Below are 24,680 nucleotides of genomic sequence, written 5' to 3'. Positions count from 1 at the left end.
CTCTGTAGTTCCTTTCTATTAAAAGCCATTTCCCTTGTCCTATCACTATCAAACTGCATAAAAAGCCACCCCCCATGCATGTAAATTTCCCTCAAGTACAGGAAGGCCACAGTGAGGTGTCCCCACAGCCTTCTCTTTCCCAGCCTGAACAAGCCCAGCTCCTTTTCAGCCTTTCTTCACAGGAGAGGCGCTCCCACCCTCTGGGCCTCCTCTGCACGTCCTCCCCCATCACCACAGGGCGTTCCCCCACCCAAACAGCTCAAACACTCCGAGATGGCAGCGAACACAGCTGAGGAGGGGGCCACGACAGCGTGAAAAGCCTTCAAGTCGCGGCTCAGTGCTCAGGGAGAGCTGCTCTCAGCAGCAACCCCGCGCTGAGGGGTGATGGCGGCGCTCCGCCTCGCACCGCCTCAGCCCTTCCCGCCTGCGCAGAGCAAGCCGGAACCGGAAGTGGGGCATTGACAGCTGCGTCACGTGAGCGCCGGGTCACGTGAGGCGCCGCCGGTCCCGCAGCCGCCGCCATCATGTCGTGCTTCCCGGAGCTCTACTTCAACGTGGACAACGGCTACCTGGAGGGTTTGGTGCGCGGCTTTAAGGCCGGCGTGCTGCGGCAGGGCGACTACGTCAACCTGGTGCAGTGCGAGAGCCTCGAGGGTGAGCGGGAGAGCGCCGGGCCGGGCGGAGCCTCCGCCCCTTCACGGCCGAGGGCTGGGGGGAGAGCCTGCTCTGAGGGGGACTTTGGGGTTGTGTCGGGCATTGCTGTGTGTTTCCACGCCAGGAAACCTGCTCGCTACGTTGGGGCCAGAAATGAGGTGCTTGGCATGGCCTGATCCCTGCCCGAGGTGTGCACTTCTGACAGGAGCAGGCAGCACGCAGGGAGTACCGGCAGCTTTGGAGGCGTTTCTTATGTTCAAACCAAACCAGCGCTGCAGAGCTTGGTAAACTCGGAGGGAAACTGCCCTTCCCCGTGAGCTTTGGGCTGATCCTGCTTCAGCCACTGTCTTCTTTCTTGATCGGTGTGTACAAAGCTGGGGTGGGTTTGTGTTGCTTATCGCCCTTGGTCAGCTCATCCTGACCAGTCTGTGCTGTGCAGCTCCCCTGTGCCACTGCCCCATTTGTTTGTCACTCATATGTGTCAGGAGCCTGGTTCAGCAACCTGCTTCTAAATCGTGAGGGCCAAAACCAGCTTGTGGAGATAGGTTGGAACGTGTGCCAAGGTGTCTGTTGTTTTTTGGTTTTGTTTTTTTTTGTCAGTAAGAGTGTGATTAGAACAATGGAATGGCTGCCCCCACTGTGGGCTGGCTGCCCCACTAGATCAGGTTGCCCATGGCCTGAAAGAGGTTGCTGGGAAATGTTCCTGCTGGTCAGCAGTGTCAGCAAGCCCTGGACTTTATCGCTGCAGGCTTCTTCCTCTTTGGGGTCTTTCTGTATTTACAGCTTCCTTTTTTTTTTTTTTTTCCTTTCCCCCTTTTTGCATCCTGAACCAAGTTGTGTAAACCTAGCTCTCCCTTGGTGTGGCACTTTCTGCATTTGAAATGAGTCAGTTTGAACTTCCCATATCATTGCTCTGCTTTTGTTACTGTCTCCTCCAGACAGCTCTGTGGTGGTTGCTGCTGTTCTCCAACCATAAGGGCTGTTCTGAGTTCTCTGCTCTTCCTGTTCCTCCTCTGCTTTGCTTTCTGTATTCCTGCCTGATTTGAAGGCTTTTCCTTCAAAGGAATGTTGCTCGTGATCACTCATGTAGGTCTGTGGGCAGACAGTTTCTCTCCTCTGACCTCATGGTTCTGATTTTGCTGTCTGTTTTCTGTGCTCTGAAGGCTTTAATGTGAATTCATAGAATCATAGGACTGCTCATTCAGTCCCAACCCCCTGCTGTGTGCAGGGTTACCAACCAGCAGACCAGGCTGCCCAGAGCCACATCCAGCCTGGCCTTGAATGCCTGCAGGGATGGGGCATCCACCAACCTCTTTGGGCAACCTGAATTCTCTCTGTTTGCACTGAATCTACGTAGTGACAGGTTACTGGTAGCCAAAATGAGTATTTAGGCACAAAAATACTCCTGTGCTCTCATCTGTTTTCCTGTTCTGCCTTCACTGCCTCTTCTTGGTGTGACACCAGCACTGCAGACTGTCTTCCCAGTCCTGGAGCAAATGGTCACCTCTGCAGTGGGGAAATCCTGAAGAGCTGAGGCTGTCCTGGTGCTGCCTAGGGAAGGATCAACTCCTCTGTGTTAGGACTCAAGCTGACAGCTCGCTGCTGTTGGATGTTGGACAGGGGAGATCATGCTTTTCTGCATGATCCTTTGTAGCTCTCCCTGTCTGATAGCAGAGTAAGCTGATTAAAACTCTTGCTTCCTGCTGAGACAGCTTGCTGCTGCCTGAGGAGCCGTATAGCTCAGTGCTATCAGGCTGGCTCTTGAGCTGGCTTTATAAAGGGCTGGGAGACACGACCAGAATCGGAGGGAGGGCGTAACTGTTTTGGCTTAAGCTGTTTTGGCTTAAGCTTTCTGTGTAAATCAAGAATGTTTAATCCTTTTTTTTTTCAGCACCGAAGTCCTGATGCTTTAGTGGTTCCTCAGACAGGTCCCCGTGCACTGGGTGCACTTGGAGCTTGCTGCAGCCGATTCCTGCTTCTGACACAAGGTGTCAGCGAAGGACTTGGAGCGGTTTGCCTCCCTCGTGCAAGCTCAGATCTGCTGTGTAGAATCTGCCTTGGCTAACCGGGCTTATGACTCACCTAGATTCCTGCTGTCAGAAGGGTGCTGCGCTGTCTCCAGCTCCTAGAAGCTGCCATAGGCTCTTAGAGGTCTGGTAGCTGCTCTGCAGAATATTAAACTGTTGGTAGCATTTGACAGCCGTGCCTCTGTAGGAATCATGGAATCGTTTGAGTCAGGAGGGATCCTTAAAGGTCATCTAGTTCCACCGCCCTGCAATGAGCCACATCTTGTCAGTGCTCAGAGCCCCATCCAGCCTGACCTTGGGTGTCTGCACAGGAATGGGGCAGCACTGCCTCTTTGTGCAGCCTGTGCTAGCAGCCTCTCCCTCAGAAGCTAAAGAGCTAAAGGTGATGGGGAAAGGGCTGCTCTGTGCCTAGTTTTGGTGTGGTGTAACTTGCTGGCTGGCAGCTGAGGAGAGGTGGCAGCTCGCTGCTGCTGGTGTGCTGCAACCACAGAAAAGGTTTTAAATTCTGCAGAAAATGAATGATTTTTGGGCATCCCTCGAGCCTGCTTTCAGAGAATCCATTTCAGAAGCATCTGAGGTGGTTAAAACCACCACATAAACACAAGTGACGCGGGGATCAGCAAAAGCTGCAGCCTTCAGAAAGAGATGTGGGCGATGAGCTGCTCTGCAGGCTGCTGCAGCATCCCTCCCTCTTTTACTTTGCTACCTTAGGCCTGGGAGGTGGCAAAGCAAATTTCAATTTTTATATATGCAGCATCAGTTTGGGAGTGCCTGAGCTGAGAGGTGGTTGCTGGAATTGCACAGCATGGCCACCTCGAGCTCTGCTGCAATGAATACCCAGCAGGAAGAGGATGAGGCTCCGTTGTGCTGTTGTGCTCTTGCATGGAGCAGCTTTCTGGGAGCTGTGACCTGGCCATCGTTTACCCAGCTTGGTGGGGGAGAGAACAAAAGCAGCGTGGTAATTCAGGAGCTCCCTTGCCAAATGCTGGTTCAGTCTGTTCTCAAAGTGCATGAACCACTGGGGGAAATGCTGGAACAGCCATGCATACCTCTCGGCCCCGGGCTGCCGACACACAGCAGAGGGGATCTCAGGCAATTGCTGCTGCTGCCAGGTCTGAGCTGTGCTGGGGGCTGGGCTCTGGGAGAGCCTGAGCCTTGTGCTGGGGGGATGCTTTGAGTCAGGGTTTGTAAACCCAGTCCAGTTTTTGGAAAACAAGTTCTGTCCGCTTGGATGCTGAGAGATGCAGAGGAGGTCAGTTCCTGTAGCTTGTGGCTGGCCTTCCCTGTAGAAGCTGTTTCCAAGTGTTATATAAACATGGTCCCTGTTCCAGTTACATGGCCTCGTGCTGGCCCTTGTGCTGTGCTGTGGGGGCAGCCCCTTCTGAGCAGACAGAAAGCAGCTCTGAGCTGTGGGTGGTGACACTGTCCAAGCAAAGCCTGGTGTGCATCAAGCTGCCCTTTTCAGTCCGTTAGTCCCTGGTGGTGGCTCTCTGGCATCAGGTAAGCAGGCAGCAAGGTGGATTCTTGCAGTGTGGAAGGTAGGAACTGGAGCTGTGTGTCAGAGCTGAGCGCTTTGAAAGTGTCCCTACTGAAATAAGAGCTGATAGGATGTGCAGTAGCTGCCTTCTCTCCAAGCTCCCCTGTAGATGCAACACAAAATCATGTGGTGCTTGCCCAGACTCAGCTTTCATGGGGGCTCTAAGCAATGACAGAGCTTAGAATGCTACTGACTGTCATCCATAACAATTCCACGTGTGCCAAACTGAGCTGAAGGACGTTCTGAGTTTTGGTGCAATCCAGTTTTAGGGTGTTTGACTCTGTGATGGGGATCATATTGAAAACTCCACTGTCACAGTTATCCAGACTGTGTTTTTCCCCATCTCAGGAGTTCATAATGTCTGGTAGAATAAAGCACAGCTGTTAACTGTGTCTGGAGAGCAGAGATCTGGGTGAAGTTTCTGCTTTGCTTCAACCAAGGTGCGTGTTGTTGGGCAAGGAGCTCTCTGCTGCATCCAGGATTCCTTATTAAAAGTAAATGCAGTACAAAACTCTCCTGGAAACGGCTGAGAAACACAACAGAATGGAGTGCTATTAAGTGCCTGGCCTTTCTTTCCCCCCTCTGTAACCACAATCTGTTTCCTGTGAGACTCAGCAGTGGTAACGTCCTCCTAGCTGAAAAGCACCGGGTCAGAAATGTCTTGCTAGATCCCATTGGAAACACCCCAAAGAACTGAAAGCTGTCTGACCCTGCTGGCCCTCTGGATGAGGCCGGTGTCACGCTGTGCAGTACAGCTCAGCTTGGAGCTCAGCATTCGGAATTTGTCCAGCTTCTGCCTGTAGCTGGATGTGGTGTCAAAAGAGCAGACTCCTCCAGCCAGGCTTGACTCACAGCATGTGTGTGCATCTTTTAGCATGTGCCACATGTGTAAGGTGTGTCCTGCTCACCCTGCAGTGCTGAGGACTGGCATCAGAAGAAGCAGGGAGAAGTGCCTTGGTTTACTGATTTATTTTTCTCCTTGATGATTGCTGTTTGTTTTCTCTGGACGGTGCATTCACATCTGGTTTGGCTAAGCTCTTTCAGCTCTTCTCTTTTTCCCATAAAGGCCTCGAGTCCTGGGGAGGATGCTTGCCTTGCTGGCCCTTGGGGGTGAAGCTGAAGGGGGAGATGAACATCATGTACCAGCACAGCTAGTCATGCTGCGAGAAATGGGACTGTGAGACGTTCCTCAGCTCTGGATTCAGTTTTTCCATAGAGATGTTTAGTTGCATTTGGCTCAAATAGGGCTTTTTGTCTGGACAGAGCCAGCAAGTTGTAGTTGCTTGTCCAGAACCACAACGTGGTTGGGCACCTGACCTATAGCGAGGGCACTGGGGGGAACAAAGCTTTCTTCAGCTTGTAAAGGGAGGGGAAAGTGTTTCTAGCCTTTTTCCTTCATCCAGAGCAGGGAATGGCTGCTGTATGGGGTGTGTTTAAGTGGGCTTTTCTTCAGCCCCTCTCTACCTCTTAATGCCTGACTTATCTTCAACCATGCAATTAGTAGGATCCATCTGATGATGCAGTCATCTGGCTGCTTTATGATCTTAGGGTTGTTGCCTGCTTCTTTTTGGCTCTGAAAACGTTTCAGGTGCCTCCTGCCTCCCAGTGAGGGAAGCACTGAACACAACCTTCCTTAGGTACAGCTCATCAAACCCCCTGAGCCCCTCAGAACAAACCCTGTGCAGTGGCACTGTGCTTTCTTTTCCAGACTTGAAGCTGCACCTCCAGAGCACAGACTATGGGAACTTCCTGGCTAACGAAGCCTCCCCGCTCACCGTCTCTGTCATTGATGACAAGCTGAAGGAGAAGATGGTGGTGGAGTTCCGTCACATGAGGAACCACGCATACGAGCCCCTGGCAAGCTTTCTGGACTTTATTACGTGAGTACAGCTGTTCACGAGCAGTGCTTAAAACCTCGTCCTTCCAGCCTTGGGGGCTCTCAGTCCCACTTTCTGCACATTTACTTGCCTTTGCTGCTGAACTGCTTCTGGCTCTGCTTGCCCAGGCATTTACTTTTGTCCCCAGTACTGATTTTTTCCTGGGTGTGACCCTCTTCAAAAACATCAGCCTATGCATGACAGCAGCTGTGTGCCAGTTCTGACTCTTCATCAGGGCCGCAGGGATCCTTCCATCCCACTCTGCTGCCTGTAGTCCTGTCCCCATCATAAACTGGTTCAGGGAGCTGAGCTGACCAAAATGGAACAGATTTTCTCATTTGGGGTTAATCTTTCACTGATCTGTTTCCTCAGCTAGCTCGGTGGGGATCCAATCACTGAAGAAAGGGAGGGCCTGGAGTGTGCAGCAGGGCTGCAGCAGCCTTTGTTGGTGCATGAGAAGACACTGGGCTCTTGTGTGCGCAGTCCCACAGCTGGGTCAGCTGATGTAAAGGCTTGAAACAGCAAAGCATCCTTGTAAATCCTTCCTCTTGTATCCTTGCCATGTCTGGACAGTGCCACTATCTCATTTGTAATTGTACAGCCTCACAGCTGTAATTTTCTGGGTCACTGTGCTGAAGCTGCCCATCTTCTTAAGCCTTTTGTGGTTTCTAAGCTTCTTCTTACACACCTGGCTGTAAAACTGGCTCCAGATATGGAGCAGCACATCAGCAAGATATGGCAAAGGCCTCACCTTGCAGCAGCACTGGCAATGGTGGAAGCACTTTGTAGGTCACCACGTGTAATGTGGCAGGCTGGTTCTTAGCAGCATTTGAATGACTTAGCTTTAAAACTGGTGTTCACAATCAGCTCGACTTATGTTTGATCTTGTTCTGCTTCTGTCTCCCCAGCCTTGATGAGCTGTTTAGAGCAGAACACAGCTCTGTGCAGATGATATCTACGTATCTCACCTTCTGCATGATCTCCTTTTAAATGCATTGCTCCCATTTGTACAGAATGTTTCTTCCTCAAATTGTCTTCGCTCTCATCTCTTTTTTCTCACAGCTCTTTTTTTTTTTTTAATGGCATTGTCTTCAGCACTGCCTGGAGGAAGCAGAATGCAGCTCTCTGCCTCCAGGAAGCGTCTCCACCCTCTCAGGGAGCATTTTGTGCTTGGAGTCCAAGCATTCCGTTGTATTTCTGGTGCACCATGATGGAGAGATCTCCTGTGGGTATGCAGTGGTGATGAAACAGAGTGTGTTAACAGCTTCAGCTGCTCAAAGGTGGCTGTCTGTCTCTTAGAACCTCAAATAATTGTAGAATGGTTTGAGTTGGAAGGGACCCTAAAGGCCATCTGCTGGCACTCCCTGCACTGAGCAGGGACACCCACAGCTCCATCAGTGCTCAAAACCTCCTTTCCCTGACCTTGGCTGTCTGCAGGGATGGGGCAGCCCAGCTCTGTGTGCAGCCTGTGCCACTGCCTCACCACTTTAAGTATAAAGAACTTCTTCCTTAGCTCTGACCGAAGCCCCCCTTCTTTTAGTTTGAACTCATGTCCCCCTTGTTTTGTCACAATCACACCTGTTAAAGAATTTGTCCCCTTCTTTCTTAGACACTGAGGACTTCAGTAACTTCTAATGGTGCTACAGACAAGTAACCACAGATGAAGGAGGACAGGGAAACTCAAAGAGCAGGATTCTACTGTTTTTGCCCAGCAGGTCTTGATGGTAATAATCTGCTGATAATCCTGATGTGTTCAGTGAGTAAAACAATGCTGATTTGAGGCAGGGGGCAGGAGTTTCAGAGCTGTAGCTCTGACAGCACAGAGCTTCCCGTGCACATCCCAAATATCTGCAGTGGCAAATGGCTCAGTTCAGAGGCAGGCAGTGCCTCCTTGTGCCATGTGTCCTCCAACTCAAACTGCTTTGTTTGTGGGGATAACATCATAGAAATACGGAGCCAGAAGATTTTGGCAGTGCTGGGAATGTTGTGCCCATGCATGTGGCAGGGATGCTGCGTCACCACCTGACCTGGGTGATCCCAGGATGAGGTGGTGTCCCTCTGTGACCACACATGTGCACACAATGAAATGATTTACCTTTTGCCTTTTGAACAGGACTATTTCCCATTCCTTTTTTGCAGGGTAGGTAATGAGTGTGGGACAGAGACTGCTCCTGCTAGACAGCTCAGTGCCAGCAAGACACGAGGGGGTCAGAGCAAGGAACTTGTGTAACTGAATGTGACTGTGTGCTAAAACCTCCCAGGCTGAACTGGAATAGAAAATGGTAGAAAGATGTGGAAGGTTTGAGTGGGACTGGTTGCTGCTGGAGGGAAGAGCAAGTTCACTGGGAATGGCCCGAGAGAGGTGTGATGGGCTGTAAACCTTAGATTTTCTGATGCCAGGTGGGACTGTAGGAGTTGTGTCAGGCTTAAAAGGGGAGATGTTTGGTGGTGTATTTGGTGCAACTCCGAAATGCACTTTCCAGTGCAGGGTGCTTTTTAGGTGTGCTGTCCTCACGGCCGAGGCAGTGCTGCCTGCAGCTCGCCGGGAGGTGGCACTCCAGCCCTGTGCTGCCTGTGCCCCGTGCTGTAGTGCCAGGGCTGAGAAAGGGCACCTCTCAGGGTGGGCACAGCTGACCTCCCTGCAAAGCTTAGGGGAAAGGAGGGTTTTTAAAAGCACGCTGAGCCAAGAACGCAGCGATGCAGCAACTGCGGTGCAAGGTTGTCATTCGCAGGGCTGCTTGCCGTTGCTGGTTTCTGTCTTGGTGTGCTCCTCTCCTGGCACCACTGTGACGCTTTCCTGGCTCCAGTCCTCTCCAGGATCTCTTCTGTGGCAAGTGGTGCATTGTTACTTGGCTGATTTCCCTGTTGTTTGTTCAAGTGGTAGCGTCCCGTGCCGCTGCGTATCGCGGTGAGGGAAATCAGAGCCTGCCCCAGTCCCTGTGAAACACCTGCTAGCTCTGTGCCTTGCTATGCAGCTCCTCACAGCACGGCTGCTGCTCCCCTGTGCTGTTCAGCCGACCTCAGTGGGTCTGACTGATGGGCACAAGCTGGCTGCTAGTTTCTTTGCTCCAGCACAAATAATTGTCTGTTTGGCCGAGGGAACGGAGTGACATGCTGTAGGGCAGCAACAAACAGGTATTAAGTGTACTTGAAACAGCAAAACCCACTTCCTGATTTCAACAAGCACATATTGACTTGTGGGATGGAAGTGGGTTTTAGGTTCTTCTCGGTGATGTGCTGCCCTGCCTTTCTGTAAAGGCTTTGTTCTTTGTGCCAGCCTCCTGTGTGCCATGTCCTGGCTCTTTCTTTCCAGTGCTTCTCTATGCAGTTTAGACAGGACTCGTATCTGTCCTTTGTGCTATTACTCTGAGCTCTAGCCAGCTGTAGCCCGATTGGATTGTCAGCTGTAGGGTTTTTTTCAGTGGAGTTGGGAGGAGTGTGGTTTTGTTTGTTTTTTTTTTTTTTTTTTCCCTTGCTACTGCAGTGTTTTCTCTGCTTGGGAAAGCCTGATTTCACAGCAGCCTCACCTGAAGGCTTTGTCAGCTTCTGGGCAGTAAAGCTGCTGGGCACAGAAGGGCTCTGCCTCATGGCCAGGCTCTGGTGCCAGCTCTGAGCCCACGTAGGAGCGAGGCCTGGGGTGGAGCTGGGTCTGAACACGTCTTCCAGGTCCATGATCACACCTGTCTGCAGAGGATGGACTCAGACATCATTTGTCTTTACCTCCCCAGTCTGCTAGACCTTGGGAACATGGTTGCCCTGAGGATGTCCCTGGGAACTTGGCTGTCGGTACGTTTTTGCGGTCACAGGACCTGTTTTTGACGAGGCTTCGTGTACCTTTTCCACTTGCACATGCCTTTTTGTAGCTGACACTTCCTTCTAGTACCTTCTCTGTGACCCTTTCCTGCTCTGCCTCTCCCTGCACTGGATAGATCTAGTTTCTACTGCCTGGCTTTGAGTTGAAACTTAATCTTAATGGCAGTGCTTTTCTAGAGCCAAACTGTTTCAATTGCTACTTGAGCTGAAGACTCAAGTCTTCCTACCCTCCTCTGGAGTAGGAAGCTGCCTGTCTTCGTTTTAAATGTACTGCAGTGTGCATGCTGGCATAGCTGTGTGAGGTTACAAAATATGACTGCGTCCTTTCGAAGCCCTTTCTTACAAAAGAAAGAGCTCCAGGAGCTTTACATTAGGTGCTGACAGTCTGTTGGGGTGCATACAGCAATCTGAAGTTTCTTTTCCCGCTGCTTCTGCGGTTTAAAACTGCACGGCGCTATTTATTTGTTGAGACCTTCGTGATGGTGAGATCGGGAAGCAAAAAATTACCAGAGCAGCTGGGGATCCTGCAGTAAAAGGTTTACGAGCCTCTTCTGGCAGAGATGGTTTTGGCAGAGAAGCACAGGTTCCTGACAAACAGCTTCCCTGTTTGCAGAGAGTGCAAAGTTGAACTGATAAGCCAAGTTCTTGGAGGGATTGTGCAACGTTCAAAACGAGAGGGCATGGAGCTAATGGTCTGGAAATGATCACAGGCTCGCGGCCTCTGGATGGTGGCATTGGAACTGCGTCTGTTCCCATGCTTACTCAAAGGATACAGAGCTCGTGCCTGTTTCCCAGAACCAACGTCTGCAAAGATAACTGGGTTGTGTGCCTCGCTGGTGGCTGCAGGAGTCATCTTTCAAAACAGCATGACGGCGGGTGTCCCTTAGGAAAGGGCAGCGTGCTCTCTGGAAGGTGGATTTTGCTGCATATCACACTGGGCTTTATTCCCTGCTGCATCTGGAGGACGCTTCCTTTCACCAGTTCCTTCAAACTGGAACCCTGCTTCGACTGACCGGTGCTTTTCTTGGCTTGGGAAGTGTCAGCACGGTGCCAGGCAGGCATGCTGAGTCACGCTACTCATGCTAGCAGGGTGCTCTCACTGGAGGCAGCAAAATGTAGCGATAAGTTCCAGTTGTAATTAAGGACACTTCTTCCTAACGAAGCTCTGTGGCCCTGAGGATGGCCCTCGCAGGCAGACTGGAGCTGACTGGAGGGGGAACATGCTGTTCCTGGGTGACTGCATCCACGATGGTTTGCTTCACCCAGGGGCAGGCATGGGCTTAGCCCTGTCCTCACCGGCTTTGCTTACAGCTGAATCCCTCTGGTTGTTCTCATGCTTGCCTTGTGTTCCATCTCACCACTCCTTCCTCTGCAGCTGCGTAGCGTGTCTGCTAGGGGCATTAAAGCAGAACAGGGAAGGAGTACTTTACAAGTTATCCGTGCTCCCCTGGTGGATTTATGCCTGGCTGTGGCAATTCCAGAAGGCAGCTTGCGTGCATGCGGTGCATTTAATTGGATGAGCATTCACTGGGCACTCCTGAATCCACGACGTGCTTTGCTCCTTCATAGAAACCATTCTCAAGGTCTTCCACTGTTAGCAGCTTTTGTTTTCCATTTGGCTTTAGCAAAGTTTATGTGTGAGCAGCGTGATTAGATGTCCCTGGTCAACACTTAAACTGTGATTAGTGCTAAAGTCTCCTAGGAGCAGTGCAGTGCCAGGGCTCAGCCCAGCAGACCAGCCTAATGTTTCTCAAGTTCTGAGGTCAAGCTTAAGGCATCAGGCTTAAGAAACCAGAGCCTCTTGCATGAGGCTGCTTGGCATTCAAAACATTCATGATGTCTCAAGGGGGTGGCATGCATCTAGAGTGCGACGTGTGTTTGTAAATCCTCAACACTGCAGTGCTTCTGAAGGGGTTTTCTGTTGTTTTTGGTTTGGTTTTTTTTTTTTGCTCATTAGGCTTTAATGCGACTTATGCTGTACGACTGCTTGCAGGTTGCTGGATGATACCACTAGGAAACTGAATTCTGTCTCAAGAGATGGTAATAATCACGTGGAGCTAAATATAGAGAGCGTTTCTGGATGCTCGGATGTGAAAGGCTCTGCAGTGCTGTGAAGTTATACCTCTTTGCTGTGAAATGGTCCCATTGATCTAAGGTTAGCAGAGCACTCACTTTCTGGCCGAGCTCCCATTTTGTGGTAGCAACCATGACGTTCTCAGCTTTCTCTTTGGCAGGTCTGCAAAGTGACCACTTAGGTGTGGTTTTGATGGTGTGATGGTAGGAAAGACAGGGAGAGGTCAGCATGTGTCCACACTGCCTGCTCCCTGCCCTGCCCTCTGAGCTCAGCAGCACGGCAGGCGATGCTTCCAGCCCTCAGGTTGATTTGTTATTGAGCTGAAAATGGAACCTGAGGATTTAATTCAGTTCTATTGCTGTCTGTGACTCCAGGAGAGCCTCAGTGAGGCATTGAGGTCTCTGTGAGGTCCCTTTTCCTTTCCTCAGCAGGGCAATTAGTTTGCAGTGATGTGTTCCATGTGCCAGCCTCTCAGCTGTCAGTGCTGCTCTATGTCAGCTACTGCTCCTCCGGGCGTTCCTTTCCTCACTTCAGAGCTCAGAAAGTGGTAACCCTGTGCTCTACATGCCAGCACCTTGCTAACATCTTCAGCCCTAAGTGCATGAACTGGGTGAGCCACTCTGAACACAAGAGTGACTGCAGCCAATGCCACTTCATTTGTCATTTAAGGCTGTCTCTGGAATTTGCACAGGGTTCAGAGCACTCCTCTGATCCTGCTGGAGTTTCCCCTCTTTTATCTCAAAGCAAACACTCAGCATCTGCAGCCACAGATTACTGCACATGGGAGAGCACAGGAGGTCTGTGGTCAGCATCCCCAGCGTTTCTCCAGAAGAGAAAGCTCTGGGGAGACCTCATTGTGGCCTTCCAGTATTTAGGAGCGTATAAGCAGGAGGGGGAACGGCTGTTTATGAGGTTGGATGGTGATAGGACAAGGGGGAATGGATTTAAACTGAGACAGGGGAGGTTTAGGTTGGATGTTAGGAGGAAGTTTTTCACCCAGAAGGTGGTGAGGCACTGGCACAGGCTGCCCAAGGAGGCTGTGGATGCCCCATCCCTGCAGGCATTCAAGGCCAGGCTGGATGTGGCTCTGGGCTGGTTGGTGACCCTGCACACAGCAGGGGGTTGAGTCTAGATGATCACTGTGGTCCTTTTCAACCCAGGCCATTCTATGATTCTGTGATCTCCCTTTGAGGGGAAGGTCTGGCAGTGTGGACACCGGTGTGAGCAGAGCCCCAGGGCTGCCCTGCCCCACTATCAGCCCGCTGCCTCCTGTGCAGGGCTGTCCTCATGACCCCTCAGCAAGCAGCTGTTAAACCACAGCTTGGCAGGGCTCTCAGAGGATCCCTGAGAAACGCAGGTCATGCAGTGTTGGGTTCATTAGTCATGCTTTGTGACCACTTGCAGTATTGTTTACGGCTTCTTTAGTATCCCAGAGCAGAAAGCAATAAAAAGCCAACCTATCTGCTGCAGGACAATGACTCTTTATGATTAGATTAGGAAGTGGGGGAGGGCAGAGCTGTGCCTGCTTTGGGGTTGCTGCCTTGCAGGGCCGTGCCCTGCTGCCTTCAGGCTGTCGGTGTCCCACGTGAGGAGCTTTCATGCATTTTATGTGCTCCTTTGGTGGAAAGCCATTATAATCTTTCCTGTATCTCTTGCTAATCAGTGATTGTACTGAAAGAAATCCAAAAGGAGGAGAACACGCATTGTTGTGCTACCTGTACACAGCCATCGCATGGGTGCTGCCCTCCTCACTTCTAGGCGCTCATCCAAGCTGCAAGCCAGCATCTCCTGCTGACAGCAGTGCTTCTGAACACGATGACTCCTTCCTGTCCCCAAATCAGAAATTCTGCTGCAGTGTGAGATGTGAGTGCTGCTTCTAGGAACCAGCCAGCGCTGTGTTTCTGTGAATGTGAGTTTCTGGTGTAGCACCACACCTGGGTGTAGTGAGAGGAGGGCAGAGCGAGGCAGGATGTGACTACAGTGGAGCTCCTGCTGATCGTCCAGCCTTTGCAGATGCAGATAACAGCTCGTGGCAGGAGTGTGATGAAGCTGGTAAGAACCTGATAGGAGATGGGGAGAACCATGACAAAGGCTGCTCTATTAAACAAGGGGTTGGAGGAGGTTCTAGGAAAACTGCTGCCACCATAATCAATCTAATCCCCTGGGGCTGGGCGGAAATGCTGGAGTGGCCAGGACCTCTCCTCTGGTTTTAGTACAGCTGTGCTACTGAAAGCAGATGCATTCTTGTTGGGAACTGGCAAGTGTTGCCCCTTCCAGAAATGGGAAGAGGCTTTTCCAGCTGCCCTGGCACTGGAGGACTTGCCTCATCGCCGTGACTGACTAAGCCAGAATGACTGAGACGAACCAGAGGCTGCATTTGAGTAAGTGTGGTCTGGGCTTGCTTGAAGGAAATGGGATTCACCCTTAGCTCACTATCAGGAAGGGTGATGTGGGTGCACTGCTGTCTGCCTGCCTTCGCAGCCGTGGGAAGATCTTTGTCCTGCTCACTAGAGCAACACCACCACCACGATGGAAATTGAAAGGTGAACTTTCCCTCTGCTTTGCAAGTGGTGATGTCTCCTGCAGAGGGAATTCCTTCTCTGAATGTGGATCCAATGAGCCAATAAGATGCTCTTGATTGCCTGAGGGCTGCAGGGAACTCGCTCATGGTTCTTACCAAGGAGCACTTCTTGCTGCCAGGAGATTGCAACCATGGTGAGAGCTGCACAAACAGGACAGGTGATGACCCAGCAGACTGAAGGGTGATGGAGGTTTCCCAGTGCCCTGCTAGCTGTGTGACTGCTGTAGTTCTAGACTGAGCATCCCTGCAAGTCAGAAGGGTTCTCTGCAGAACTGATGGTTGGAGGAGCGTTACCTGCTGCCTGGAGAAAGGGGCAGCACCTGTTTGAGGAATGAAGGTGTGGATTTGTTCATGGGCCTTCCCCTTGAGTGCATTTGAGAGCTTGTTAAGCCCATCTAATAAAACTGCAGACACCTGCCTTTGGCTGGCTCTGCTCGCCTGTCCTTCCTGGGCTTCCAAGGGAAGCAGCTGTGTGGCTGTTAGCTCAGAGATGCAATGAGCAGCAGCATCCCCATATTGTCTGACTGCCTTGCTGTCCTGCCAGCCTTGCCCCACTGGCTGCAATGCTTCAGCACCCACCTGCTTCAGACTCACAGTTCCTTCTCATGTTCAGATGTCCAAAACCGTTTGGATGCGGTGCTCAGGGACATGATTTAGTGGAGGGTTGTTACAGTTAGGGCAGTACAGTTAGGTCATGGTTGGACTCGATGATCTTTAAGGTCTCTTCCAACCTGAGTGATTCTGTGTTGGAATTGAGGCCCAGTCCTCTCTGTTGCAGAGCAACCTTCTTCAGGACTTTTCTCACCAGCTGCCTGCTAAGCTTTTAGAGTTCAAGGAGTCAGAGTGCAGGAGCGTGAAGCCCCGAGTGCCCTGCTCCTTTAGCATCTTTGCCCCTTCTGTGCTGCTAAGGAGTGGAAATAGTTGTGTGTGGTTCTGGGAGGGTATAAATAAAGGCTGTGCCAAAGCTGCCAGCCCCATTGTTTTCAGAAGGGAGCGGAACTGCAGGAATGTGACCCTTTCTCCATGCTCTTGGTGAGGTTGAGCAGTGCTGTTGGCACCAAAGCTGAACTCGAGACAGGTTATCAGTAGATTCCTTTTTGCTCTGGTCCTTTGGCACTTTGGTGACCTGATCTCTGCAGAGCAGGCGATGCTGGGAGAGCAATGAGAACAGCTCCCTTCTAGGAGCAGCTCTATCCTGTGCAGCATCCGTGTCTCTCCTGTACTGAGGACACCGCATCTGGATGCAGCACTCCAGGTGAGCTCTCACAGTGCAGAGCAGAGGGACACATCCCCTCCCTGACTTGCTGGCTTTGCTGCTTTGGATGCAGGGGGGCACAGTAGTGGCTCGTGTCCAGCTGCCACCCACCAGTCCCCCATGTCCTTTTCAACAGGGCTGTGCTCCATCCTTACATCCCACAGCTTGCACTGACAGTGGGGGTTGCTGCGACCCAGGCGCAGGCTGTGCACTTGGCTCTGTTGGATCTGATGAGGTTCTCTTGGACACACAGCTTGAGGTCATCCACCAACTTGCTGAGGGTGCACCTGATTCCCCTGTTGATGTCACTGATGAAGATGTGGCCCCTGAGGGTCACCACTCAGCACTGATCTCCATCTGAATGTTGGCCCCTCTCTGGGTATGATCTTGCAACCAGTTTCTCGTTCGCCATATCTTTCCACTCTGGAGAGAAAGATGTGGGAGATCATCCTTACTGGAGTCCAGATAGATGACATCAGCGGCTCTTCTCTTGTCCACTGGTGCATTATACCATCATAAAAAGCAATGACTTCTTGTAGTGAGCGTGGTCAGACACAACAGGACAGAACCCCAGGGAGGTTGTAAGATGCACGTGGTTGGAAATGACTGAGTTCAGCTTGGTAAAGAGCTGAGCTGGCCGTGCCTGGAGCAGGAGGTTTGGCCCAAAGCCTCCAGAAATCCCTTCCCATCTTATATTCTTCAGCGGTCGGCTGCAGCTGCCAAAATGATGCATTGAGCTGTAGCATAAGCCTGGGCTTGGGACTGCGCTTGGCATTAAGGAGGTGCCTCACTTGTTCTTTGTGGGAAGGGTGCATCTTCCCGGAGATGCTCACAGGGCCTGGTGGAGCTGTGGTGCTATTTGTGACAGGCTTCCTCTTTCACCCCTGCAGGTACAGCTACATGATCGACAACGTCATCCTGCTGATCACTGGCACTCTGCACCAGCGCTCCATCTCTGAACTGGTGCCCAAGTGCCACCCTCTGGGAAGTTTTGAGCAGATGGAGGCTGTGAACATTGCGCAGACACCTGCAGAGCTCTACAATGCCATCCTGGTGGACACTCCCCTGGGTGAGCAGAAGTCCCTTTGCCCTGGAGGACCAAGCAGTGGGTAACACCCAGCTGTGGCTACGGTGCCCGTGGTGGTTGGGCTTGAGCTCACATCTGTGCCTGTCCTATTCCAATTTTTCCAGTTGGACCATTGGGTAATTTCTTGAAGGCAATGCTTGGAGATAACTGTTAGAGATTGATGCATGGTCTGTCTTGTTCTGAGATGGATAAAATTAGCTCTGGGTCAAGCTTTTATCTCTACTATCTGTACTGCTATCTATGCTACTTTATCTATACTATCCAGCTAACTAGTAGTACTATCTAAGCTGCAATCTCTACTACCTAACTATAACCATCTATATACTAACTTCCCAAAAGCAGATGGCGACAACGAAAGAGCCCATGCCAAAGCTTTGTGAGCTGTTTGGATAGCAGGATCCTGCACTGAGGCACTGTCACAGGCTACAAGCCTTGACCAGGAGGCATGTGACTCTGTAAAAACAGTTCTGTGAACAGCCACGCGTGCAGATCTGGTCTTTAAAGATAAAAGGTGTAGGAAGTGGTTGTGGAGAAAACGCAGGAGACTCTGCCGTAGTAGGAGAGGTAGTCACAGGAGACCTTCTAAGTTAGTATCTGTGGGCAAAGGTAATGAGCTACGCCTGAGTCAGTGATTAATCACTCTTTTTGGAGTTGCTGGAAAGAACAAAACACTTAAATCATCATTTTGTCTTTGATGGTAGTTGTCATTTTTGGCACTAAAATGCTTGCTGTAGTAATGGGGTAACTCAAGTTGTTGTCATGGAAAAACAATTTGCCACATAGAGCCCAGCAAAGAAGGAAGAACGTGTCTAAAGGGGTCTGGCCACCTCTGAGTGTCCAGAGGAGGATGGAGCTGCTGCAGCAAGGCCAGTGCCAGTACAGCTGAGCATGGTGTGCTTGGCTTGCTGGGTAGGAGACTGCCTGCAGCTGAGCCAAGTCCGCTGTAGGGGTGGTGTGTGGGAAGAGCATCCTCCTCAAGGGTGAGCGTGAACCTTCCCACTTCAGGAATAAGATAGAACCAAGTGTTCAAAGGTATTATTAGCTCCCAGAGACCTAAAAGCTTCACCTTGGTACACTGGTGAGGAGATTGCAGAGGAGGTTCTCTGCCTCTTGCCTTCGTGCACTTGTCCCTGAGTGAGCTTTGCCTGCCCCTGCCCTGGCTGGTCCAAGTGCCTCAGACCTTTGCCCTGGCTGTGCCCTTGAGCCTGTGTACCATCTAGTGTGGCATTTCTTCAGCAGGAGGACGTGGGGAGTAGCAGTGTTGCCTAAACAAGCAAGCACGCAGGCTCCAGTTGTTTAACTTGCACTCCTTCCAGTGACCACACGCGAAGAAACAGCAGCTCTATCTCCTAACAGTGCCTGGGCAGCTACGTGGCTTGGTAGGAATGCCTAACCCCAAATGGCTTTCATAGGTTAGCAGGGCAAAATAAGTCTTGCTGTTAGCCTAATTTGGGATATTGGAGGGCCAAGAACTGAAATAGCTGTGTTCTCATTCCTCTGCTACTCTGAAGTAGCCACTGGTCTCAGGCTAGCCAGCGAGCCCTGCAGTGAAAACCAGTCCTGGCACTCTCTGGTTTCACTTCTGCCAGCCATAGTGAGCAGTGTGCCTCTAGCTACGTGGCATTGCCCGCTGCTGCTGCTGCATAGCAAAGAGGCCTCTGTGGGGGTCATCCCCTGCTCAGGGCTCTTGATCCCCTCCAAGCTTCCAGGCTGTAGGAGCTGTCGTATCCCCACATCTGAACCCACATAAGGTGCTGGAGGAGGAAGGAGGAGCACACCAGGACTGCTGTCTCCTTGCTGCTGTGCTGTAGCAGGCAATTTGGAAGCTACCTTGTCAGTTCTGAGAGCCTGCATCTGGGAGCAGTTTGGGGTTGATTTGTTTGCTGTTTTTCCTTTTTTTTTTTTTTTTTTTTTTTAAATGTGGGCTGCTCTGGTACTGATGGTGGTGGCTGGAGATGAGAACTTCTGCTGAGAATGAGTTGTTGACAGCATGGTAGGACTTGAGGGATCAACACAGTCTTCCAGGGGTGAAGAAGGACGTTGGGTCGAGTGCTCCAAAAAATGGCTGTGGCCTGGGGAGCGATGGTGAAGCCTGAGATTTGAGTTATGGCAGTTTGGTGGCACTGAAGACAAGGGCCAGAGCAGCTCAGCACAACCTGTGCTCCTGCCTGCTGTTTTCAAGGGCTCGCCCTGTGTGTGGGTCTGGTCAGGGCAGCACCAACTGTGTCTGTGGTTCTCTTTCAGCTGCTTTCTTCCAAGACTGCATATCCGAACAGGATCTTGACGAAATGAACATTGAAATCATTCGAAACACGCTGTATAAGGTAACTGAGACTCTGGGAAGGGAAAGAGATGCTTCCCTATTCATTCCTAGTGTGCCTGCAGCTCTGTCTGGCCAGGAGCTCCAACCGAGAGGCTGACTTTCTTCAAATAAAGGGAAGAAGGCATTTCCCCCTTAGAGTAGATACAAAAATAAACTTGCTCCTTGTCCCAAGCTTGCACGGGAAGCTGTCAGCTCCTCTTCTGGCCCCGTCTGGTTTGAGCTGGCAGCATAAAAGTGTGTGTTTATGTGCAGGCTGTGGCTATCGCTCCATCTCAGCTCTCTGGATTAAGGGTGGGATGCAGATTGTATCTGCCAGCCTTGTTTGCACTGGTCACAGCCAGCTAGCAGGCAGCGTGACCTCTGCTTCCCAAGGAAGCCTTGGCCCGTTGGGAGAGGTGGAGAGCAGGTCAGGCATGAAGGGAAGGAGGCAAAGGGAGGGGAGAAGGTGCTGCGCGTCGGCAGTCATGCCCAGCTGCACGTGGCCTCTGGCATGTACTGATCTTTTGTTGTAATGGAGGGGAGGTATGCTGGCACGCATAAATACCTGCACCCTTGCAGCTTGCAGCTCGCTGTATGGAGCTGGGGGAAGGCTGGGAGCAGAGTGAGCATGCAGCAGGCAGCTTGGTGGGTGCCTTCACCTTGGGTCCCAGCTGCCGCTACCTTGCCCATCTCCTTGCAGAGGCTGGGTGCTCCTTTGCATTCTGCTTTTGCTGCCCCCAAACTGAATGTCTGCCTCTCAGTGCTCTGGGACTGGCTCTCACTGGTATTCAACCCCTGGGGAGGTTCTTGAATGGAAATGTGCTAAAAGAAGGGAGCAGGAGTTAGAAGTGAAGTGGTCAGCTCTTAGAGCAGAGGGAGGTCAGCAGCGGAGGCACGCTGGCATCATCATTTTCACTGCTTTCTTCCGTGTTTTCCCATCTTGGAGTGGATGTGCTGGAACGCAGCTGGCTGGCTGCTGGCCTTTGCTGGCAGCCTGCCTATAGGAACCTGCTGGAGGAACTTTGTGGCTGGACACTAAAATACAGCACAGAGATCGCTGTGGATAAATGTGAAGCGATGCATGGGAGGCACGAAGAGGTGATCTTATGAAGCTGTCCTTATTCCCTGCTGCTACTGCTACATTAAATGTTGGGTTGTGAGCAGTTGGCTCTTCACAGTGAGAACTGCACAAATAGCCCTGTGCCGCTGCCTACATCTGCAGCGTGTTTGTGCTGCACACTGCACCTTTTCATGGTCCAGTTCCTCTCTCTCATCTCAGAATGCAAACAGCAGAACAGGAGAAGCTGCTAAGAAGGGCACTGTAAAGGTTTAGATGCTTCCATATGGGAAACCAGAAAGAAGGTATGGGATTCCTCAGCTGGAAGTGAACTGTGATGGTAATGTTGAACAAGACAACGAGGATGGACAGGCCACAGATCAGCCTGGATGTGAAGCACAAACAAGACTAGCAGAAGGCAGAGGGTAATTGAATTGCGTCATGGAAGTGAAAGTCCATTAAGGACTATTAAATGTGAGCACACCACCATTTCAGGGATACAGGGTTTGGGACTCTGGAGAGCTTCCTGTAAATTGCTGTCATCTGTGAGGGGCCCCAGGGAGGGCACCCAGCAGGGCTGTCCTGCAGTCTGCATGGTGTCTGTGCTGCTGGGTCCTCATGAAGTGCTGGATATCTGAGCACACCTCCTCTATTTGCAGGGCCTGAGGTTTGCATGTGAACTCAGAAAGGCAGAAAGTGGTGAGCGAGCCTCTCACCCAGCCTCAGGCAAAGTTCAGTGTCTGTGCCTTCCTTTCCTTCAGGCCAGTGCTCTGCTCTTCTCTGTGCTCCAGCAGTGGCAAAGAGGATTTCCAGCCTTCTGGCCACGGTGTCTCTTGATGCGTGGTGCTGGCCCAGCTGTGCCCTTTGGCACTGTATTTACAGAACACACTCATCCAGGTGCATTCCTAGAGCGGAGGCCGAGGATGTGGTCCATCTTGTGACAGGGCAGAGATTTGTGGTGTCTCAGCATCGTTATTTTCCATCCCTTTACGCGGTTCTGTCTGCAGCGCTCTGTCTGGGGAGGTGTTTTATCACATGATGGTCTCCTCTGAGCAAGTTTTTTGCTGAACAGCACTTTTAGCCTTGCGCTGCATCCACGGCTCCCCTTGGGGGATGCAGTCATCCTCCAGCTGGATTCTGGTACCTCTCCACAAAGGATTACGTTTCCTGGAGGCAGCATGGCTGTGCCTAGCTTGATACTTTCTGCAGTGCTCCAGTTGGGATGGAGACCCGGCGGCTGCAGTGTGAGAAGAGAATTACAGAGGACGGCTGGTTTCCTTCACAGATGTCCCGTCTCATCTCTCAACTCTGCTTACACAGCGCTCCTTTCTGAGCTTGGGTCTTGCAGCTATGGTTGTGTGGCTTGGCATGTTTGTAGAGGCCAGAGCAGGGTCAGGAAACCATGTGAGACTCGAGCGGATGCTTTGGAGTTAGACCACTCGAAGGAGCAAAATAGGCTTGAATGTTGGTGCCTGGTGTTCTGCCTGCTGTAAGCTCATCCAGTCCCTTGAACCCAGCAAACCACAGCTCTTCATGTCTCCGGCTCCTGGGGAAGCACTGTCCCTTGTGTGGGCTTGGCATCCAAGTTCACTTGGGGTGAGAGTGCCTGTGCTGTGTTATAAAGTGTCTGGGAGCGTCCCTGCTTGCTGTCTGAACGGCCCTGCGAGTAGTAAATGAAGCAGTGTGGAAACGTGCTCATTCCTCTCTGTCTTCCAGGCATACCTGGAGTCCTTCTACAAGTTCTGCAAGGCGCTGGGAGGTACCACAGCAGACGCCATGTGCCCCATCCTGGAGGTAGGTCTGGAACACCCTGCAGGGGCACCCATTGCTCTGTGATGCTGTCTGCCAGCACTAAGGGTGATCCTTGTCAGCGTCCCACTGCAGCCTGGCCTAGGAGAACGCTGTCTGCACGTGACTTTGGGCAGGCTTGGTCACCTCATCTTGGCAACCTCCATCCAACAAGCAGGAGAACTTCCAGCACCGTTCTGCACGTGGCCGGTCAGTGCTCCAAGGCCAGCTGGTGGGTGTGCTGGGCTCGAGGGCAGTAGGTGGGAGAAAATCACTCCCGGAGCTCCGCTCAGCGCTTTGGTTTGTTCCCAAAGTAGGGATTTCCTCAGCCCAGCAGTCCCCAGGCATCAGCTGTACAAGGAGCCCACACATGTAGAGCTGTGCATCCCAGGCAGCGAGCCAGGCTTGCTCACGCTGCCCTCTGATGTGGCTCTGTTCAGAGCAGCACCGGTGTCTGCTGACCTCACTGCAGTCTGAGGTGAAGCTCTCTTTTCTCCCACAGTTTGAAGCTGACCGGAGGGCCTTCATCATCACCATCAATTCCTTTGGCACTGAGCTGTCCAAGGAGGACCGAGCAAAGCTGTTCCCACACTGTGGCAAGCTCTACCCCGAGGGGCTGGCTCAGTTAGCCAGAGCAGATGACTACGAGCAAGTCAAAAATGTCGCCGACTACTACCCTGTGAGTGCTTTGGGGTGAGGGCACGGGGCTGGCACCAGGATCTGCTGTGCATCAGGGCTGGGGGAGCTCAGGAGTAGGCAGCATGAGGAAAGGACTGCTTGTCTTATGCTGCTTGGAGTCGGAGAGCTTGGTGTCTCTGTGCTGAAGCAACACATGCCAGTGCTCGTGCGTGTGCACAGGGCAGCTCTCTGCTGACCCAGTCTTGTTGCTGTTTCTGGTGCATGGGGCCCAGGAGTGCTGCTGAGCTCGGAGGGTACCAGGGTGTGGATATATCTTCTTGTACCATCTTCCCTCAGGAGTACAAGCTGCTGTTTGAAGGGGCTGGCAGCAACCCTGGAGACAAGACCCTTGAAGACAGGTTCTTTGAGCATGAGGTGAGTGAGCCCTGAGACACTTCCCAGCGATTGTGTCTGCCTTTGCCCTCTGAAAAACTCGAGGAAGCAGCAGGCTTGGCTGCTGCCCTGGTGGTAGAGCTCTAGAATATCAGTGCTTTGCAAGAATAGTTTGGGGGAAGGAAGAGGCTGCTAGCCATGTGCTCCAAGGAGGGAATGAGGCTCAGTCCTCGTCACCCAGAAGCTTACAGCAGTGTGCCTGTAGGCTGCTAGGTCCACCAAAAGTGAAAGCAAAGTGTAATTATGTGGGAAAGGCCGGTTCTCACAGCATGTGAGGATATAAATTCCTCCTCTGTGTGTCAGACCCCTCCTGGTTGAGCCCTGAGCCTTCTGGGGAAGTCACTGCAGCTCAGTGCTGCTCTGTCCTTCCCTGGGCTGGCTTCTGGCAGAGGACAGTCCAGCAGAGGTGGACAGCTGCCATGTCCTCCCCAGGTGAAGCTGAACAAGCTGGCATTCCTCAATCAGTTCCACTTTGGAGTCTTCTACGCCTTTGTGAAGCTGAAGGAGCAGGAGTGCCGCAACATCGTGTGGATCGCAGAGTGCATCGCCCAGAGGCACAGGACCAAGATTGACAACTACATTCCCATCTTCTAACCCTGCTCTGCTCCTGTCCGACCCCTGGAGCCCGGAGGGACCCTTGCCTCTCTTCCACGTGCTCCCTGAGTTACCCCTTGCCTAGACTCCAGGGGTGTTGAACTGGCTCAAGGGAAGGAACTGTACAGTTGCTAGTTAAATTATTCTCAAGCTGAAGTTAGATTGTGTGTGCAGTGAGGGGTCCAGAGGGGCTGGTGGCACAGGCTTGGCCCTGTGCAGCGGGAGGGACGCCTCCTGTTGTGTACCCATAGTACCTGTGTTACTGTACTCATCTGCTGTATGCACTTCCCCTGGCCGAGCCTGGGGCTCGCTGCCTCCCAGCACTGCAAGGAGCACGGCAGCTCTGCCCCAACCAGCAGTCCTTGCTGTCAGGGCTCTGAGCACGCTTCCTCCTCCGTGTTGTCCCTGTGAGGTTTAGTTTGAATGTAACTTGTAGCGTAGCCAGTGCTGCTGTGTAATCCCTGCATCCCCCGTAGCAAAACCCTGTTGTGGGAGCGACCAGGCAGCCCCAGCCAGAGCTGGGACGGAGCCTGTGGGAACACCAGGGCAGAGCCAGAGCACATGTGCAGTGCTCCTCCAGCTCCAGCAGCATTCACACCAGTGCTGGTGTCCTCAAAAGCTCCTCTATCAGCTGCTGGAGCTTGGAATGGCTCTGGGAGCCAGCTGAGCTTCTTTCTCCCTGCAAACGCTTGTGGCTTGGAGCTCCCCGTCCTCCCCAGCTGTTGGGATGGTGCTGTGCACTGCATCGCCCTGTGGGCCCGGGCCCAGGGCAGAGCTGGAGTCCTGTCCACAGCTGGGGGGGGGGTGCTGGTGGGGAACACACGCCTGGTGCTCCCAGCAGCAGCAGCTCCATCCTGGCTTTGTGCTGCGGTCACCTCTGAGTGTCTGTTCTCCTGTGACCCTCCCTCCTCTCTACACCAATAAATATCTGCCTACCGCACAGCCTGCTGCGCCCTGGAGCTG

At 52.2% G+C, this 24,680-nt stretch overlaps 1 protein-coding gene across 1 annotated transcript; it reads left to right on the top strand.

Moving 5' to 3' along the window:
* The first annotated feature begins 443 nt into the window (after positions 1–443).
* On the top strand, positions 444–24,659 carry ATP6V0D1 (ATPase H+ transporting V0 subunit d1). The gene is made up of 8 exons (XM_048958489.1): positions 444–654; positions 5,927–6,098; positions 16,709–16,887; positions 19,150–19,229; positions 21,981–22,058; positions 22,555–22,731; positions 23,028–23,105; positions 23,556–24,659. Exons 1-8 carry the CDS (start codon positions 525–527, stop codon positions 23,715–23,717), a joined length of 1,056 nt encoding a protein of 351 aa, XP_048814446.1. The 5' UTR covers positions 444–524; the 3' UTR covers positions 23,718–24,659.
* The last annotated feature ends 21 nt before the right edge of the window (positions 24,660–24,680 follow it).

The sequence above is a fragment of the Lagopus muta genome, chromosome 12 (genome assembly GCF_023343835.1).
Source record: "Lagopus muta isolate bLagMut1 chromosome 12, bLagMut1 primary, whole genome shotgun sequence".
NCBI lineage: Eukaryota > Metazoa > Chordata > Aves > Galliformes > Phasianidae > Lagopus > Lagopus muta.
The sequence above is the reverse complement of the archived record's forward strand: the minus strand, read 5'-3'. Positions and strand labels throughout refer to the sequence as shown.

Bases quoted from the DNA above. Each gene is read 5' to 3' on its own strand.
- ATP6V0D1 (XM_048958489.1), top strand. From the start codon at position 525: ATGTCGTGCTTCCCGGAGCTCTACTTCAACGTGGACAACGGCTACCTG. The intron at 19,230-21,980 runs GTAACTGAGACT...TCTGTCTTCCAG, and splicing joins TTCGAAACACGCTGTATAAG to GCATACCTGGAGTCCTTCTA. The intron at 22,732-23,027 runs GTGAGTGCTTTG...ATCTTCCCTCAG, and splicing joins ATGTCGCCGACTACTACCCT to GAGTACAAGCTGCTGTTTGA.